Source organism: Podarcis melisellensis (assembly GCF_964234715.1).
Source record: "Podarcis melisellensis genome assembly, chromosome: 2".
NCBI classification, from domain to species: domain Eukaryota; kingdom Metazoa; phylum Chordata; class Lepidosauria; order Squamata; family Lacertidae; genus Podarcis; species Podarcis melisellensis.
Window position 1 is genome coordinate 61726228 of NC_138529.1, and position 19633 is coordinate 61745860.

General features: G+C 46.0%; 1 protein-coding gene across 5 annotated transcripts in view; it reads left to right on the top strand.

Annotated features, from left to right (window-relative positions):
* Positions 1-19274, top strand: part of SYNPO (synaptopodin) — an 81301-nt gene extending 62027 nt beyond the window's left edge. For 4 of the 5 annotated variants that reach the window (XM_081896833.1, XM_081896834.1, XM_081896835.1 and 1 more), the window contains 2 exons: positions 743-3081; positions 13372-19274. In XM_081896833.1, coding sequence (XP_081752959.1) covers positions 743-3081; positions 13372-14373 — 3341 coding nt within the window. In that variant the 3' untranslated portion in view covers positions 14374-19274. Of the gene's footprint in view, positions 1-742; positions 3082-13371 lie in introns of those variants that run through there. The other variant, XR_014164600.1, reaches the window with a different exon arrangement.
* The last annotated feature ends 359 nt before the right edge of the window (positions 19275-19633 follow it).

Genomic DNA, 19633 nt, shown 5'->3' on the forward strand with positions numbered 1-19633 from the left:
ACCATCCCCACTACTGACTCCCTGTTGCTACTCAGCATCAAAAAATAAATAAATAAAAATGCCCCCGGATTCATTGAAAAAAATCTGGTAACCATAGGATAGGGGACAGGGCTTCTGTATTCCAAACAACTTTTTTTGCCACCTGCAGCATAACTAGCAAGCGTTCTGCAGGAATGAAAAAGACTGCCTCCAGGCTGCCCGTATTTTATGGGATTCAACTGCATACCAGAAATTTAAGCTAGAGCAATTAAAGTGAGTTAAAAGCCCTCTCTTGCCCTAGTGCAACGAATCTTGCTGTTGTCCCCTAGCAACTGGTATTCAGAGTGTACAACAGGGTACTGCTGTCCACTTTTTATTATTAATAGCAATAATTATGCAGCTATTACTGGCATTTAAAACAATGACAACCATATTCATTTTGGCCAGCTGTGTCTAGTATGTCATTTTTTAATTTTATGTTATGATTACAACTTAGTATCAATGGTAGTTATCTGCCGAAATACATTAGCATATAAAAAAAAGCCTTGACAACTATATACTTCTGTGGCTTGTGATTTTGTTGGCTTTGAGTTACTGCTTTCTGTATATTCTTTACAGGTGCTTTTTTCTGGGTTATGACCAACAAGTTTTAGTTTAAATTAATCATATTCCAGTTGGGTAGATGTGTAGTATGTATGTGTGTTTTCTGGGACTCTTTGATTCTTGAGTTAACACTGTCCCCTGTATCCTTTCTCTTCCTCAGATGTTTCGAGAAGTGCCAGCCTTTCTGAGAAAGAGCTGAAGGAAGCGAAAGCCAGGAGCCAGAGAATTGCTGCTCAGCTGACAACCCCACCCAACTCCAACTCCAAAGGGGTCCTTCTGTTTCACCGGCGCAAGCAGCGGGTGAATGCTTTTACCTTAGAAGCCCCCAAGACAACAAGCCCGAAGCAAGCAGGGGCCGAACGCATCCCCAGAGCTACTCATAAGCACCAAAGCAGCCCAAGACATGGGAAAGAGCCCCATTTGAAGCAGGCCTCAATAGACATCAGAGCATCGGAAGGATTATCCTGTGCCAAGAACTCTGAGTTGCGGGGGCAAAAAGGCAGCATGGAAGAATACGAGAAAAGCCTGGCTCTGGAGCAGACTCTAGATAACACACAGGGCTCTCAAAGGCATAAAATAAGAAGTGAGGAGGCCATTTCCACAATTCACGCCACGTTGTCCTCTGAGGAAATCCCAGCTGAAGACTTTGAGCAAATTCCTCTCAGCGTGTACCTGAAGGAAACTACGGGGACAGCCTCCACCAATGGAATGCATGAACTTATCGCCAACGAGTTTGAAAAGGCACTAGGTACTGAGCAAGTGCCAGTTGTTGACAATATGGAAAAAATACTGCCTATTTTTGATGCTGTCCCTGTCGCTGACAGGGAGAATAACAGCTCCATTCTTGAACAGGCGCCATGTGTACTGCATACAGACAGGGAAAACAATGTTCTCGATAAAGAACCATATTTGCCAAATATTGACAGCAAGAATAACAACAACAACATCCCTGACAAGGTGCTGTATGCACCTGTTCTCGATCAGGAAAACAATATTTTTCTTGACAAGCCAATGAGTCAACCAGTGATTGACAGGAAGGAGAACGGAGAGATTCTCAACAAGGAGCTGGATGTACCAATCATTGAGGACAAGGACGTTTCGCCTGCTGCTGAGGAAGAGAAACCCATGCTAGCTACCGACACGCAGCCCAGCGAGACTGTGACACACACTAATAAGCAGTACTGTGAAGTACGCCTGACTTTGTCTAAACCGTTGCCTGTGAAGAACCGAACTGCAAGACCATTTGGGACTCGACTGCTGGCTGCAGCTCAGGCGCCAGCAGAGAAGAGTCCTGTGGCTGAGTTTCCTCCTCCACCCACTTATGCAGAGACATTTTCCAGCCCTCCGCCAGTCACTAGGGTCAGGTCACCTCCGGCCTACTCTGCGCTGTATCCTACTGAAGAACAGAAAGCTCCTGTTCCCCATGAGGCTACGTATGTGGACAGCAGACCAGGATCTCTTCCTGGAGGAGAGGAGAGGGAGTCACCAGCAACCAAAACAGGCCTTCTGGAGGAGTCCGTAGCCCGCAGAGCAACAAAGAAGTCCATGTTCACCTTTGTCGAGAAGCCCAAAGTGGCTCCTAATCCAGATCTCTTGAATTTAGTCCAGAGAGCAGATAATAGGAAAAAGGGGAGAGGACAAGGAGGAGCATCCAGTCTGGAAGAGGAGCCATTTGCTCTGGGCGCGGAGGCCTCTAACTTCCTGCCTGAAAACAGATCAATAGAAGGACCAGCCCAGGCTCCTGCAGATAATGCCCCAGAGTGGTCTTCGTGTTTAAGGTCACCAAGAATACAACCCAAGCCGATGATCAAATCCAACCAAAGCCTATCAGAGGCAAGAGGAAAGGGGGCAGAACTATTTGCCAGAAGGCAGTCAAGGATGCAGAAGTATGTCATTGAGTCTCCATCACACCCAGACATAGGCAGGTCACCTTCTCCTACCATGTCCCTCCCTCCCTCCTGGAAATACGCTTCAGAAACTCATCTCTCCCCAGTCACATTCCAGGCCCCTCCCAAAAGTCCAGCCAGATCTCCCAAAGCTGCTCCTATGCCTTTGTACAACAGCAACATGTCGGAGAGCGAGATTTCCAAAAAGGAGCTAGAGATCTCCAAGCAGCAGCCTTACCAGCTTCAGTCCTCCTTGTTCATCCTTTCCCCAGCCAAAGACCCCGTGAGGTCCTTACCAAAAGGGGCACCGCCACCCAAGCCTGTGGTTGCTGAGCCCATGTATATGAGACAGGCCTCTTGCCCAACATCTCCCTTGCCTCCTTCTCCTGTTTTTCATCCACTTGCCCAGTTCAGCCAGGGCAGACCATATCCTGCTCCTTTCGCCCCGTCACCCGGGACTTCGCTTGCCCCTCAGAATGTCCAGACAAGCATGGAAGCATCGCAGGAGCCGCCTTTTGAATACCCTTCAAGAATTTTGTCGCCGAGAGCAAAAGGAGTCTTCCAAGCTCCAAGGCCTTCTTATTCCACCAAGAATGCTGGAATTGAGCCTCAGGTGTGGAGACCTTTTTACTACAAGTAATGGTATCTGTACAGGGGTTTGGGCAAATGGCCAGTGTCATCGTTAGCTGCTGATTGGTGGTGTGCAAAAAAAAGGCAAAAAAAGCAAAATGAAGACAGCTTGCAGGTTACAAATCCAATAGGATTTGCATACAATATAGCCGTATCTCAAACTCCAATGGGCCAGACAACGTTTACACTAAGGAAACTGAGCTCAAGTGAGCAGACAGGTGCTCCCCTCAGGCATTTCTGCAGCCAAGGTCTGCGGTCGGTGGAAGCCCAGTTTAACATAATCCTGGGATGCCTTGGCCTAGCAGAACTTGTGGAATCGGATCCATACATTTGTGCAGATTTAAGTTCCAAAGGGAGCTAAAGAGTGTGTGAATGCAGTGCACAGTAGGAGCATAAAAGTAGTCCAAGCATAGGAGTCCTAGAAGATCGTTAGCAGAAGCTTGACTGAAACAGGAGGAGCGTCTGGTGCCTTCTTTCTTCTGCTGCCCAGAAACTTTATGGAGCATCAAATCTCTGGCTTCATCTCTCCGCCTTGCCTTCTGAATTTCTTCCTTGCTCTGCAAGACTTTTGTTTCTCTGTTCTCTATGCATCCGGAGACTTTACCATGACCTGCTTGCAACCTCTGCTCTCTGCTGACGCCAAAAGGCATGTGCTCCTTTCCCCACTCGAACATCTTTGATTTCGGACAATGTCACTTCCACTGATACCTGTTTCTGCTTCCCATATGTTTCTGCTTTGTATATTTCCCCACTCTCTACTTTTCTTTCATTGTCTCCTTTAAACAACAACACTGAGAATCACTTCAGGGTGAAGAGAAGATGCAAATAGCCTCTAAGCACCCCATTTGTACTGCACAGCAATGCTGATGTACTTACTCTGTTTTGCTGATCTGGAAAGCCACACACTAGTCAGCCCACCCCACCCATCATGAAGGGTCTAGGCTAAAGACACATTTGAAATTATTCCTTTGGTGGCCAAAGAGGTTTCTGCAGGTGTGCTGCTGTTATCTTACACAAAGAAATCTGTACCCAGACATATTTAAGATAATGTTCATATTAAAGTTGGCAAAAAGCAGGCTTCTAAACAACTGAGGCACAGGCATACATATAGCTCAGTGCCACTGTTTAGCCCTGGGTGAATATAATAGTGAAGTTTTATACAGCAGACGATAGGATGATTGTGAAGATTGAATATCAGTAGCATTTCTCAAAGTGACTCTGCAGTTGCCCCACAGCAGAGGCAAAATTGTCCACTCTTGCAAATACTAACAGAAATCAGGGGTGTGCGGGATATGATCCCATGGTGCAGTATCTTCTGCATAAAATTGTGATTGTTTAATTGTTTAGTTTTAACAAATATGTTTCTGGCCCTCATGGCTGTTGGACGAGGGCAGAGGAAGCACAGAATGTGCTCTGAAAAGACCAGAAGGCAAATAAAGCAAACCTCAAAGTATCTCTTTTAATTTTACTGCTCTTTCATTACCTCCCATGGATTTGATTGAGAGTACTGAGTATTTGGGGCTGACAGCACCACCAACACACTGGTCAAAAAGAAGTTTAGGTACTTTCTGCGTTTTTGTACTTCCCAATAACTGAAGTTCTCCAGGTGGTTTATTTCTCCTGGGATTTGGATAGTAAGGAACACCCTCCCCACTCAAAGGCTAGTGGCCGGCAGTGTTCTACTTCCACACAGACTTTGAAGTCAGCTATGCAGGTCTTTCAGCATAGCATCGTCTATGGGGGTCTATGGTCTGGTATTGTGCAGAGTAATCAAGCACCTGTCATTTTCTTTCAAAAGAGACACACCAGGCATTACATAATACAGCTGACATCCTGGGGTAGCATTAAGACCACGAGGAGCCATGCATTAGTTGCAAAACTGGGAGGCCAATAAAGTCATGCATACAGAACGTACAAATGGATTTCATTCGTTCATTAACTTTGGGCATTAAGAAGTGTCTCTTGAAGGAAGCTAACTACAGACTGCCCTTTGGGAATAGACAAGCTCCATAAAACCAGGTGCTCATGTTGAGCAACCAAACCTCCATTAAATCTAACGTGTAGTACTTTATAGTCAGTCTCTCCCCAATCCCGTGACAGTTTGGATCAGCCAGCTCAAATAAATTAAAAAAGTAGATGTGGTGTATTTACTCAACCCATTGCCACAAAAGGACACAATCTAGTTCTCTCTCTGTCTCTGAATCTCTCTCTGTCTCTCTATACATCTCTGTCTTTTCTTTGTGATCCCACAAGGCTGCCAGACAAATCCTTCTGTGAGGACATAACTGAAGGGAGTTAAAAAATCAAGCATTTCCAGGTAGAATTACCAATCAGACATGTGAGCCAACAACCTCCATTGGCTGGTAGCACTAAATGCAAATCCCACATGGCAGTGTTTGTTCAGTTCCACATCTTCACCCCTGGCCAAAATTAGTACCGTGCATCGAAGCTTCATACAAGTGAAAATTCCCAACAACAGAACATTACAAGCTTGACCCCTGGGTTTGGCTCCAGACTCAGTCATGCTAAGAGTGGGCCCATTGAAATCAGTAGCTAATTATTAAGTCCATTGATTTCAAGGGGTCTCCTCGAAGCAGGACTAAAATCTGGATTCAGCCCTAGAGTCGAGTGTGCCAATTGCTGTAGGCTACTTTCCGGCAGAGCTAACTAACTAGCAATTGTAGGTCGTGTCCCCAGTAGGAGAACATGTGGAGTAGCTCTGTAATTCTAGGGAATTTATAGGGCAAATGCCTGTGGAGGAGCAGTATACATAGGTTGGAGAAGATGGGATAGTTACAGGGATGGCAGGAAAATTACAGGATAAGTGCTATGGGATAGCTGGGTATTTATAGAGCAAAGGCTTTTGCCATCAACTCTGAAGTTACATGTCCACATAGGGTACTGCTGTTTATGGCCACAGATATCTGCAGTGTAGTTGAGGTATAGCAGTCTTTTTTACCATTTCCTTCAGAAATGTCTGACAGAATCCTTGGGGCGTTAGTTAAGATGGAAAGCTTTATGCATACTTGTGCAATTCTCTAGCCAGTTTGATAGACGTTTCCACCAATGTTGACAATTGAGTTTATTTATAAAAGTATTTCTGCACTGCCACGTCATAAAATTCCAGGGAGGTGCTCAATGATAAACCACAAAACACCATTAAATGAAATTGCATGGAAGTTGCATTGATCTGATGAGGAGCCAGTAAGGCCCTCTTCACCTCCATCCCAATTGCATTTCAATAAAATGAAAACACATGCCCTATCAGAGGAGACCAAACCATTGCTAAGCTCTTCTGTCTTTTAAGTGTTGCCGCCTCTTCAGAAGAGAAAAACAAAACTCGGCACTGTGCATTTGCAGGTGTTCGGGTGTGCAAATTTTAGATTTCTCATAGTCTAGTGATGAAGAAATAAAAGGCTGCTGTGTGTGACACAAACAATATTCCCTGTAAAGGCATTTTAAATGGTTCCACACAGCACAAGAGTTTGTTTTTGTTTTTTTAAAACTTTCTGGTCAAGTCTGGAGAAAGTCAGACATTTGCAGAAGCAATGCTAAATTCTCTGCGGGATGTTACCCATCTTTAGAGAAAGTGAGGGGGAATTTTGGTCTGGTCACCATTTTGTGCAAACCCGCCTAATTTGCACGACCCAGAACAATACGGGAATCAAAATGTGCTTCCGAGTTTGCACTTCTTGAATTTTGCAATGCAGTTCTACAACAACATGTGCAAGCATTATGGGAAAGCGTGGGTAAAAATGCATATGTTAGTGAGGGCAACGTACAAAAATGCATTATATTAGACAAACCTGCATTCATAAATTCCTATATTAGGAGAAATGGATGCTTAAGATGCTGATGGATTTTCATGAGAACTTTTTTTTTAAAAAAATTATTGATGCAGAACTGAGCTTAAAGATTGTGGAGAAGTGAACTTAAAATTGGAAACTGAGAGGAATCAAAATAGATTCATTCATTCCTACCCACCACAGGGCTGCCTTCATTCATGATGCCAGTGGTTAACAGTTCTTTATGACAGTGCTAGAGGTGGCCATATAAATAGGTCAGGCATATAGGATCTTCTTCTTCTGTCACGTAGCCCTGGGGAAATACGGACCTTATATTACCTCCAAAGTTGCTGGCCAGTACAGCAATGGCAGGAAGCTCAGAACCTGAGCTTTTTGCTACTGGGGCACCTGGGTGAGATTCCAGCAGCATAAATGTGGAGGGGTTCACAGTCTCTTCCTGAGGAAGGGATGGGAGAGCGACCAAAGTCTGCCTTGTAACAAAAGGCCATCGAAGGCAACGCCCTGTGAAACAAAGCAGCAAGGAAGCATTCCTCAGCTCACTGCCTTCCCTTTGCTGCTGAGCAGTTGGGTTTTTAAAGTGTAATGGAAACTTTTAGGATAAGATTGCAAGATGCCTAAGTTAGGCTAGAGCAAAAACTAGGAGCAGGTTTCTCTTTCACTAGGCTAACACATCTACTTAGGGAAGTGGGTTTTATTTAAAAACCACTCTACATTTTTACATAGCATTAAAAAAAATAAATCCATAAGCTCGCATTGCACTGAGGCTTTTCTTCTGAATCAGCCTAAGTATTGTGTTGCAACCACATTTTAGCCTTTGCCCGGTGTACACCCACAGCCACAAAGGCCTGGCATCCCAGCTGCACATAATAGAGCAGATGGGGCAGGATAGACTTGCCTCTGTTGGTCCCCTTTAAAAAAAGAAAGTTTGCCTGTGCGCTCCAGCACAGGTAAGAGGGAATGCACAACCTCAAAAAGAATGGATTAAAAAACCCAAACAAAACAGAGGGTTTGCAAAATGGCAGGGTGTCGCTGCAGAGAAATGGGAGTAGCCTTGCTGAGATTCAGCACTCCCATGAAAAATAAATGTGGCTGGATGAGGTTTCTGTACTGAAACCGTACAGTGCCCTGCCTCCAAGGTAAACAAACAGAACAGAGAGTCCTGTTCAGCACTGCTACCACCTTTGCCATCCCCACACAAAGTGAATGACTGAAGGCTTTTTCTCTCCTTCACCCGCTTTCCCCCAAAGCAGTGGCAGTGATGGCAATGGTAGTATTAAGGAGAACTAACTAGGTCAGAGGTGGGGAACCTGAGGTCCAGGAAGCAAATGTGGCTTCCTAAGCACTTCCTACACTCTTGGGTGTAGCCCCATGCCAGGCCTCCTCCCAAGTCACAGTCCTTCTCCACATTCTCCTCCAGGGTTTTTGCCCAGCTGGAGTGTGCCCTTGAATGGTATTGACAAGGGCTCTTGTTGCCTGGAAAAGGGATATGGCAGGGGGGAATTTTGATTCAGTTCCTATTGAAAGGTCAACCTACCTTCTTTGCACAACTTTTCAAAAAAGTGTAGTGGTACCTCAGGTTACATACGCTTCAGGTTACAGACTCCGCTAACCCAGAAATAGTACCTGAGGTTAAGAACTTTGCTTCAGGATGAGAACAGAAATCGTGGCGTGGCAGCAGCAGGAGGCCCCATTAGCTAAAGTGGTACCTCAAGTTAAGAACAGTTTCAGGTTAAGAACGGACCTCCAGAACGAATTAAGTTCTTAACCCGAGGTACCACTGTACTGAAATACAACCAATCTTCAAAATCTGCAGTTCCTCCAAAGTTTGTAATGGGGTTTTTCAGCCAAGTAATGTATACCCCCCCAAATGTGACTGCTAGATTAAAGTGTACCTAAAAATGCATGGACTTAACCATCCAGGGGTCCTTTACCTTTACCTTGTATATTATTAGTAATAATAACATTTAAAAGTATGATATTAGGGGAAATTGTTTTGCCAAAATCTGTACACTGGCAAAATTGCATACAAACCATTTTTTTATACTGGGAGAAATATTCTGATGAATTTACATGAGGATTTTTTTAAAATTGCAAAACTGACATGGAAACTTGGAGAACTGAATTGTAAGATTGGAAATATGTGAAAATGAGGCTGTATACATGCTATACCTTTAAAGCACATGGGTGTTCATGGGGGCCATCTTTGTGACCCCTTGGGCCACTGTTATGGGTCTTCTTAGACAGTGCCTATGGGAGGTGACTGCAAAATGGATCTGGTTTGGCAGATGCTTCATGTCTAAACTTCCTCTGTTTGGCCACGTCTAGATCCCCTTCCCTTTGCTGAAACATCATCGCAACAGTGGAGAGGGAACAGAGCCTCCATAGACAATAGGGTACTGGAAGCAAAGGAAATTTAAGCACTCTTTCCAATAGTTCCTGCTGTGATGAAGTTATGGGTGGGATACAGAGCATGAACTAAACCTCTGTAATCCTTGGCACAGAAATGTAAGCAAACCACTTATTTTCATGTGTCAGCATTTCCGCTAGCGGCAGACAGTGAAATGGTTGGTAGCGGGGGAACACACTGAGGAAATGAAAGAGGTTCATGCAGTGGATAGGAAGAACAAAGAAAGGGAGAGAAAGAGAGGGAGATTCTACTTCTCTTTGTAATGTTTGTTGCCCAACTGCTGATATGACTTGGAAAATCACATACAGTGGTAAAAGGTAAAGGGACCCCTGACCATTAGGTCCAGTCGTGGCCGACTCTGGGGTTGCGGCGCTCATCTCACTTTATTGGCCGAGGGAGCTGGCGTACAGCTTCTGGATCATGTGGCCAGCATGACTAAGCCACTTCTGGCGAACCACAGCAGCGCACGGAAATGCCATTTACCTTCCCGCCAGAGCGGTACCTATTTATCTACTTGCACTTTGACATGCTTTCGAACTGCTAGGTTGGCAGGGTATACAGTGGTACCTCGGGTTAATAACTTAATTCGTTCTGGAGGTCTGTTCATAACCTGAAAGTGTTCTTAACATGAAGCACCACTTTAGCTAATGGGGCCTCCTGCTGCCGCCTGAAGCTTCATCCTGAAGCAAAGTTCTTAACCTGAGGTATTATTTCTGGGTTAGCGGAGTCTGTAACCTGAAGCGTCTGTAACTCGAGGTTCCACTGCAGTTTGGAGTGTTTCTGTAGGCTGGCAGGGTCATAGATCAGTAGCTAGGACACATGCTATGAATGCAGAAGGTCACAGGTTGAATCCCTTGCCACTCTAGGCAGGGCTAGGAAGGACCTCTATCTGGAACCCTAGAAAGCCTCTGGCTGTCCTGTAGACAATATGAGCCATTTGGATCAGTGATCTGACCCAGTATAATGTCTCAATAACCGTGACGTCAGTCATTGAAGGGGTCACACAATTGTTGTCAGACTCAGCACCACCCCACCTGTGATCCATCATGGCCTTATACTGCTTATTCTATCGCTAGTTGTCCCAAAACAGCAAGTGCTATTTGCAGTGCTTGTTTTGTGTCAGTACTCACTGGTACAAAGTACTCTCACCTTCCTGCCTGCCTTTTGCTGCCCATGGCAACCATTTTGTGCTGGTACCCACAGCACGTTTATCAAGATACGAGTACCACCAGCACCTTGGTTTTTGTGTGTGTTGGTTAGTTTCTTTTTAAAAAAAACAAAGAACCACTTGCCATTCTTCTACATAAATGAGAGGAACAACACACTCATTAATGAATTTCACTTCTCCTGATCTGGGTTCATACGCTAAACTGGGTCAGCCGCACTAGTACCCCTAGCAGTATCTGGAGCAATTATGCTCTGAGTTCAATGGCTACCCCTGACCAGCTTGCCAGCAGGTCAAATTGTACAGTAGTGAACAGAGGATCCTCAAAACCTGTGCTTAACATCCCAGCCTTTCTTTATAACATGTAGCACATGCATTGAACCTAGGCAAAAGGAACAATAGCAATTCTGCCTTGGTTGGCCTCCTGCCAGTCGTTTATCTCTCAGTGTCCCTCACTTATAAAATAAGAGCATTCACTTACTGTCTTTGATCAGGTCTTTATGTAGCTCTGTTGGCCAGCTGCAAAGTTTTCTGCTAGAATTCCTAAACCATAGTAACTCAGATGTAGATTTGTCCTAACACAGTCTCTGCCACAGTCTCTCTTTGGGGCTACAACTCTCATCAGCCCCAGCAAGCACAGCCATGCCGACAGGGGTCTGATGGGACTTGTGGTCCAAAAACTCCTGGAAGACAGCAGATTTGGGCAGGCTATACTAGTGTCTGAAGGTTGCCTCGGTGTATGGCTCATTGCTCATTGGTTCCACCCCACAAGCTGGCATTTTTCATCTGGCTCTTCCCTCAAGTCATTATTTTGCCCCTGGCTCTGGTCTGAGGACCTCAGTATTCTAGGGAAAAGCAAAGTACATTCTGCAAGTGTGAAAAATGCCCACTCTTGCTCAGCATGATGTATTAGAACCATGTGGGAAGCCATAGGTTTCGTACATGGTTCTAATGGGATGAGAGAGTTGGGTTGAGAGAGAAATTTGATTCAGTTCACATTTAAAGATGAACCTACCTACTTCTCATTTTCCAAAACAGTATGAGAACCGTAGCACAGCTACCCTTCCAAATTCACACTACTCCAGCCATTGTTTGCCAAATTGCATATATTGGAGAAAAGTGTGCGTAGAGATGCATATATCAGTGAGATCAGCATGCATAATATTGAGGAAGATTGCTTGCAAAAAATAGGTACGTGGGTCATATCTGCAAAGAAGCGTGTTTATTAGGAGAAATTCACACAAAATTCTGACAGATTTTCATGTTTATTTGGAGAACTTCATGCTGTGAACGCAGCATGTAGTAAAACTTGCTGGGTGGCTTATCTACCTTATGTGCACCAGCAGTTGAATGGAGATTTGCCACATGCAGTCATCTAAGTGGTGAGGAACTACTTCATTTAAACCATCTATGTGCCTGATCCAACAGAAATACAGTAGCATGCATAACCAGCTCTTAGAGCTTGCATTCTGGTATGGGGAGAGAGAGAGATGCGTTCTTCAAGTGTCCAAAAATGCACAGCTCCATTCTGCTGAGATATCAGAAACAGAGGATACCTGGGTCCTTTATCAAAAAGTAATTGCTGCTCCTTGTAACTGAGGGCTGCAACACAGACCTGCATGTCAGAGCATGGATGCTTCTGCATTCCTTCTTCCCTAGAGTGTGGGACTTTTGTTCCAGGTAGGTTCCAGTCACATTTGCTCATTCACCAAACCCTTCTTGCAGTTTCCTACCTCTTTACTGGCACAGCTGGGAGAGAAGGGATCTGAGATATCCCTGCCTGTGCTTGTTTTGGGAAAGCTGAGTGTCTCATAACATCCAGATTCATTGATTAGGGTCCCCCCTCCATTGTGCAAATGCCTGTAGCAGAAGTGGTTGGCTCAAAGTACAAATATACAGCCTTTTTTTTTAATGGTTCTGGCAAAACCATTGCTTAATACAAGTAAGTATTTCAGAATTCCTTGGGTTAGTTTATAAGGACAGAGGAGATTTAAACTACCGTACTTCAGGGAAGTTTTTAATCTGTGATATTTTAGTGTATTTTTGGTTTCTATGGAAGCCGCCCAGAGTGGCTGGGGAAACCCAGCCAGATGGGCGGGGTACAAATAAATTATTATTATTATTATTATTATTATTATTATTATTATTATTATTATTATTATTTGTTTGTATATGCAGGGATAGGACGTGAATACTCCTATTGTTGCCCATGTGATGGAGAAAATTGTGTGTGCCTATGACTTTGTGTGTGAGCCACCTAAGACCTTCAGCTTAAAGGGAAATGATGGTTTAAAAACAAGCAACATGTTCCACAGCTAGTTAAGCCATCAGTTAGCAAATAAAAGTTTTAGTTGTATCCCCTGCAGACCCATGCATTGCTTTTCTTTCTTGCCATTCCCTTCCCCAAACCCTATTCTAGCAGGTATAAAATGCTTGGGTGGGGGATATTATCAAGTGGAAGCCAGACAGGTGTGTCACTGTCACTGGTTCTAGAAGCGCAGTGTTTGTGCTAGGAACTTACCTGTGTCTGGCTGAAAGCTGTATGTCATTTTCTGGAATCTCTCTCTCTCTCTATCCACCTTCTGTTTTCAAGGTTTTTCTGATTAGTTCTCACATAGGAACCCGTCCCTCTTACAGTGATGTCAGCAGGATATTCTGTTCACTGAACTCATTGAGAAATGGTAATTCTGTGAGATCATGTGCCTTGCCCAATGTCACCCATAGAGAAACTGATACAGCTGGGAAAGGAATTTCAGAGGTCCTGCTCTCTGACCCATACTTCCTCTTTCAGTGACCATTTGAGACTGCCAAATATACCAGCCTTCCACTGATAAACGTAGCTTGAAGGATGTCAAAGGGGCAGGACACTGACCTCATCTTTTGTTCCCCTTACAGGAAAGGAAGATGTCCCTCCCTGCTTCCCCGACGTGGACTCCCCGACTGCTGCGCCGACCACCTAGCAGTTTAGACGGCTGGGTGAGCCCAGCCCAAACTCCAGAGCCCGAGGAAGGGCTTATAGAGGCCTTTCGAGTAGCCAGTGTCATGACCCCACCTCCTCCGCCCATGTCTCCATCCTGGAGCGAAAGATCTGTGTCCCCATTTCGGCAAGAGGCTGACCCCAAGTCCAGCCGACAGATGCAGGTGCTGCTGGCCAGAAACATCATCAACGCTGCCAAGAGGAAGAGCTCTTCTCCCAAAGCTGTGGCCATAGAGAGCTTCAGGCCCTTCACTCCTCCTGCCACTCCCTCAGGCGGAAGTCCTAAGAGTGTGGGCAACCATTCCCCAAGCCCGCTGCCATCTCCCAGGCCAACAAGGGCGGACGGATACAGGCGTGTGTCTCTTCCTCTCTCTGCCGCACCGCCTCATGCCAGTGCGTCTTCAAACAACAGTCCCAGGTTGCTAGGCAGCCAGTCCCCAACCTACAAGAGCCCACTGCAGTCTCCCAAAGCAGTGCGGATGAATGGGAACAAGTATTTCACCATGCCTGCCAGCACTGGGGCATCCCTCTGCCACGCAGCGGCATCCAACAATGGCCTGAGAACAGGAGGCACCTATTCTGTGGCCCAGTCTCCAAAACCCTCCATCGTGGAGAGTCACAGGATCTTCACACCTCCAGGAAGCACAACCAGGAAATCATCATGTCCCAGCCCTAAGAATGTGGGCACCTGCTCCCCCACCATCAAAAGCCCTTTGCAGTCTCCCATGGTAGGAGTCCGTTCTCCGCTGAAGCGCTTCACCTCCCTGTCACCCACCAACTCAGACGTATCCCTCGACTCGGAAGATTCTGGGATCAAGTCGCCCAGCATCCGCAGCTTCAACATTTGTCCCCGGGGCTGGAATGGAAGCCTGAGGCTGAAGCGGGGAAGCCTCCCTGCAGAAGCCCCCTGTACCTCCTAAACCTAGGACAGCAGATGAGAAGGAGAAACAACCTGCAAAGTTGCCTGTTGCCAAAATATTATGAAGTCCTGCTACAGCCACTTAATCCCACCCACCTCATTAAGCATCAGGAGGAAGGAGCTGGGCCTGCACAGATGCAATCCCTTCCCAAAAAGCCTGCTCCTTTCTGAGGTTTAGAAGAATGGATCAGAGCCCATTTGTTTGTGGGGAAGACCTTTCAGATCAGAGGTACTCTCAAACCGAACGAAACATGGCTGAGATTCTACCCACCAACACACCAGATCGCCATGGGCTCCATCCTCACAGCATTTGCCTGCTTTTTTGGCGTTCATCTGTCTCTGCTAGACTGGAGCCACCAGTGACTTCCTCGCTCAAGGGAGTCTAATGAGGCTTTGGCTGCTTTTGTTGTCACGCAGTAACATCCTGTGGGATGAGGACAATTGTACACACACAGCCTGCAGCATAATCCCCGGCAGACTGTCAACACGAGAGAACAGGAGAGGCCTGCCAACAGCTTTGTTTGCCTTCCATATGATAGCTGTTATTGGCTTTCTCCCTCTATTCTGACGGTGGCTGCTAGTCTGCCCTCACACCAGGGGGGCTGGACATGAAGGTGAGGCATGGCCAAGAATCCCAGTCAGCAGTTACCCCTGGTGGCTGATCTGTGCAATGTAGCTTTAGCTCCAAAGAGAAGGCCTGGCTTTACACAAGCCCTGTGTATCCAAAGAAGTTAGCCTCATGGGCTCTAGGGTGCTGGAAATCCACACTGGGATATGACCCAAGCAATCCTGTATCCTGGGGCGGAGGTGTGGAATATTCCACCACAGCACAGGTGGAGTGGCTGCTCAGTCCAGAAGGCAAAGGCAAAATACTCAACATAAAAATGACATCCCTGCAGCCAATGTCCAAATGTTATCTGGGTCCCAAAACTGATAAATGCCTGGAACATTAGCCAAGCATTACAAGAGAGCATGATGGAGATTACGTTTCCTCAGCAATACTATATCAAGGCTAATGTGCCCTAAGTTGGTCACCCTCTTTATTGGGGGGGGGGGACCCAAGCATTTGCTATAAAGCCTGTTCCGATGAGAATCTGTGTGCCTGGAGGTATTCCTATGGGAGGCCTGAGACACTCTGAGTAGTGCAGTGTGACTCCATTAAGACTGCAGATCTCCTGAAGGGGTTGGGAAGAGAGGCAGGGCTGACCTAGGACTTGGAAGACAGGCAGCTAACTGACTCCCAAATCAGTTATATTTCTCATGCCAGCAATATCAGCAGGTGGAGGCCCATTTTAAAGACTGTATAAGACTGTGCAAGGACGACGACTCCAAGAGAAAGAGACTCCTTCGGTTAGGCTCCTCTAGAAAAGAGGCTGGATACAGCAGAAGTGGGCCTTGCCAATGGGTTCATGAATAACCACAAATAAATGGCGAGTGGGCCTTGTTTGGCCAAAGTCAGGAATGCCTCCTGTGTGATGGAAAGGTCAAAAGGAGGCTGATTGGGACTGGAATTGGCTGACTGGACTTTGCTTCTTTCTGTGTCCTTTCCACTTGCCACCACCATCAAGGACCTGATAAATTGACTTTTTAATTTTGTGCTGCCCAGAGAAGCTCCCTTTCGAATCTGGCCACCCACATCCAGCCCATTTCCCTGTGTAACGCGCTGCCATGTAGGCGATACTCTGACTGGCATGGGCAGGGCCATATCAGATGTTTGCCCCACTTGCCCTTGATTCTGCAGGCATCCTCTATTTTTATCCCGCTAACCTTTAAAGACAGGAGCATGCCTTAGGTGTTAATTCAAGGGGAGCCAGAAACGAGTAAGCTAGGCCCCCGTCTTTGTTTCCTTCTGATCATGCATGGCTCGCGATGGGGGAGAGCAGGCAGGGGAGACTTCAAGCGGTGGGATCCTTGGAAAGGTGGCTGAGCAAGCCAGCCCAGCTTTGTCACGTGGCATGGATGTACTGTCGCCATTCTGCTGCTCTGGTGGTGCAGACTCATGGCAGAGCCCCCTAGTCAAAGGCTCCCATTTGTGGGGACAAGGAGAAGCAGGGTAGGGCAGACCATCAGGTGATTCAAGCAGGCACCATTGGAGGCATGTGGAGCTCACAAGCCCTGTGTATATAGGACCACGAAGAACAATTGGACTGCTTCCATCCACCAAGGCTATCAGTAGCTACCGGCCCCAATAGTTTTGTTCTACCTCCACTGTTGGAAGCTGGAGTAGATGGAGTAGACTCAGCAGAGCTCTTCTAATGCTCTTACATAGTGTTTCCAGACTTATTATAAAGGGGATCCACCAATGGAATCTGGTTCTTTCAGGGAAGAGGACCTGCACATATCTGCCTTAACCCATTGCCCTCCGTTGCCCCTGACACTTATTTCCATCAACCTGTCAACCCAACTTTGGAGCCCTTATGCCTCCGCTTGCTGTAGTCAGCAATGGCAGGGGCTCAGGGAAGCCAAAACAGAGATTCTGCTGCTGCTGCCATGAGAACCTGAGTTCTGCCTCCTTGACTCAGCATGGAGAGGTGTAAGAACACCCAGTGCTACAAAATGTTTGCTTCTTCTCTGCAGCTGCTTGGCCGCTCAGGCTTGGAGGTCAAGCAGATACTTTGCTGTTGCTCCAATTTCACCGGAGGAATGGCAAGGGAGAAGAGCATATCACACACTGGATCCCACGCTGAGGCCCTCTGTTGTGACTGACAGGCCTAAGCGATAAATTTCAGTCCCACAGGCAGGGAACTCATGGGTACATCAGGTACCGTTCTCAGATAGCTAGCTAGCTCTCTCTCTCTCTCTAGCCAGTTAACTTGTCCTTTGCAGAAGCAGCAGCAAAGTGAGGGCAGGGACTTATGGGGACAAGGAAAGGTTGCTGATGCCCTCTAGAGGCTCGTGGGATCAACTACGAGATTTTTCACTCCTCCCGAGAGCATGGTAGAGACAAGAGAAAAAAGGGAAAGTTGAGTGTAAAAGCAACAGCGGTTGATTGAGCTTTTGACAAAGAGAACACTGTGGCAGAGAGAAAGCTCAGCTTTGGATCTTCCAGGAAGAAGGTCTCGGTTAGTTAGCAGTTGGAAGCGTTGCATGTAGTTGAGTGTGTGGGAGGGAGGCACTGATCTGGGAGAAGGTGCTGAAAGATGCCATGAGTCTCTAAAGGGCTCCTTGTTGTTCCCTGAGCCATGCGGGCAACCTCTAGAACACACTGTTGCTTGCAGCCGAGGGAAGCTAAGATAAGGAAATTGAAAACATGAGATGCAAACCGTATCAGTAATAGCACATCCCTGAACTTCCTGAGAGACAAGAAGCCTCTTGCTTTCCCCGAGAGAGGGATTAAAAAGGAAAGGAAAGGAAAAGAAAGCAAAGTTATATTTGAAAGAATAAACTGATTGTATCCTTGGTTCCCGGTACAGACTTCTAAAACTCCCTCTCCAGGTCTAAGCCCTCTTCCAAGCAATTTTTGAAGAACTGCTTAGTGATGTTGCATTTAAAGAAAAATTGAGTGAGTTTAAGAAAAGCTAAAGCTCTGCTAGGGTAGAGGAGGAGGTTTAAAAGCATCTGCTTGTCCCTCTTGTCCCTGATTTCACAGGCTCTGCCTTCACCTTTACCACGTGTGTGAGGTGCTTCTCGTTTCTGAGGAGGCCCTGTGTTTGCGGGCTGGATGTCTGCAGCTAGCCCTCATGGGTGCAGATTTGGAGATGTCTGATCTAGTGTGACTGCATTGATCCAACCTCCTTTGGGAGTGTGAGAATAAACTATGAAATCTAAGTTGTATTATCAAGCTCCAGGGACTCAAATTCAGTAGCATAATTCTTCTTCTTACATTTAAGATAATCCTTCTAAATCAATCTGAAGGCTGATTTCCTTTGAAGAGAAATGAGAATTTTTACCCTGCTTTTACAAACCAAACCACAACAATTAATCGATGAAGGGATACCATTTTTCCTAATGGGCTTTTTAAAAGCCTTGTAAGTTTTTTCCCTCTTCAAAATAGTGACAATGAATCCCCCCCACACACAATGTATACAGATACTGTATTTAAATAGTAGCAACGACTTCTGAAACATTGTATGATATCCACTCTGCAAGAGAATGTGCACAGCTAACCATTTCCTACTTGCTCACTCAATGCAAAGAAACCATTTTGATAATCTGTTATAAAAAAAATAATGTTTATTTCCCATTAGGGAATCAGTTATCAAGCATGCGTTGTTTCACATAAACCTGCCCCTCGTGTAAGTTACAAAGCAAGATGAATCAGGGACAATATGCACAACATTGAACAGTGCAAACCTTTGCACAGCTACTCAGAAGTAAGCCCCATTGAACTCAATGGGGCAGTTAAGCATCGAGCCTAAATTTAAATCCCTTGCTTATAAATCAGCGGTCAGGTCTCCTTGCAAACACCTGGACTCAGATTCACAGCAGAAGCCTTGACCTCCCTGTTCTTGAAAGGTCCCAGATAGGGATATATGCCAAAGATCTTATGAGCAAAACTGATTCCCATTTCACAAGAGCTTTTGCATGCAAAGCAGATGTGTAGTTTCTATTAGTATTGCTCTTTCCCTGGGCATCTCTCCCAGAAAACAAAGAGCAAGAGGAAGGATGTATTACTATCCCAACTGTAACACACTGCCATGGCGGGAGCTGGCAGCTCAATTCAAGAGGAACACAGAGGAATTGCTGGAGGAGAAAAGATGTTGTTAATTAAATATTGCAAGTGTCTCACTTAGGGGGCCTCTTGGGCGACTCATGACTTTTTGGCTTGTGGGACGTCTTTGTTCTGAAATTCTATAACCAAGAACACACTGGGCTTGCTGTCGCTTCACCAGATGCTCTTTGCATTAGCACTGCACCATGCCTCTGTATAACAAAACTCCAAAATAAATACATTAGCCCACATGGCCTGGTCATCTCGTGTTATTTGGGAACCAAATTATTAGCCACAAGAAAAGAGGCCCCTCTCTCTCTCTCTCTCTCTCCCTCTCCCTCTCTCTCCCATGATTACATGCAGTCTCCATGGGTTCACTTCCATAGACACATAACGTGGTGTAGGGGTCATTCAGCTAGGACCCAGAAGATCAGGGTTCAAATATCCACTTGGCCATGAAGCTCATGGAGTGACTTCAGGCGAGTTATCTCTCATCCTAACCTACTTTTCTGGGTTGTGAGGATAAAATGGAAAGGGGGGCGGGAATTGTGTGTGCCGCCTTTGAGTTCCATCTCAAACTCCAAGGAAAGGTGGGATACAGTTGTAGTGA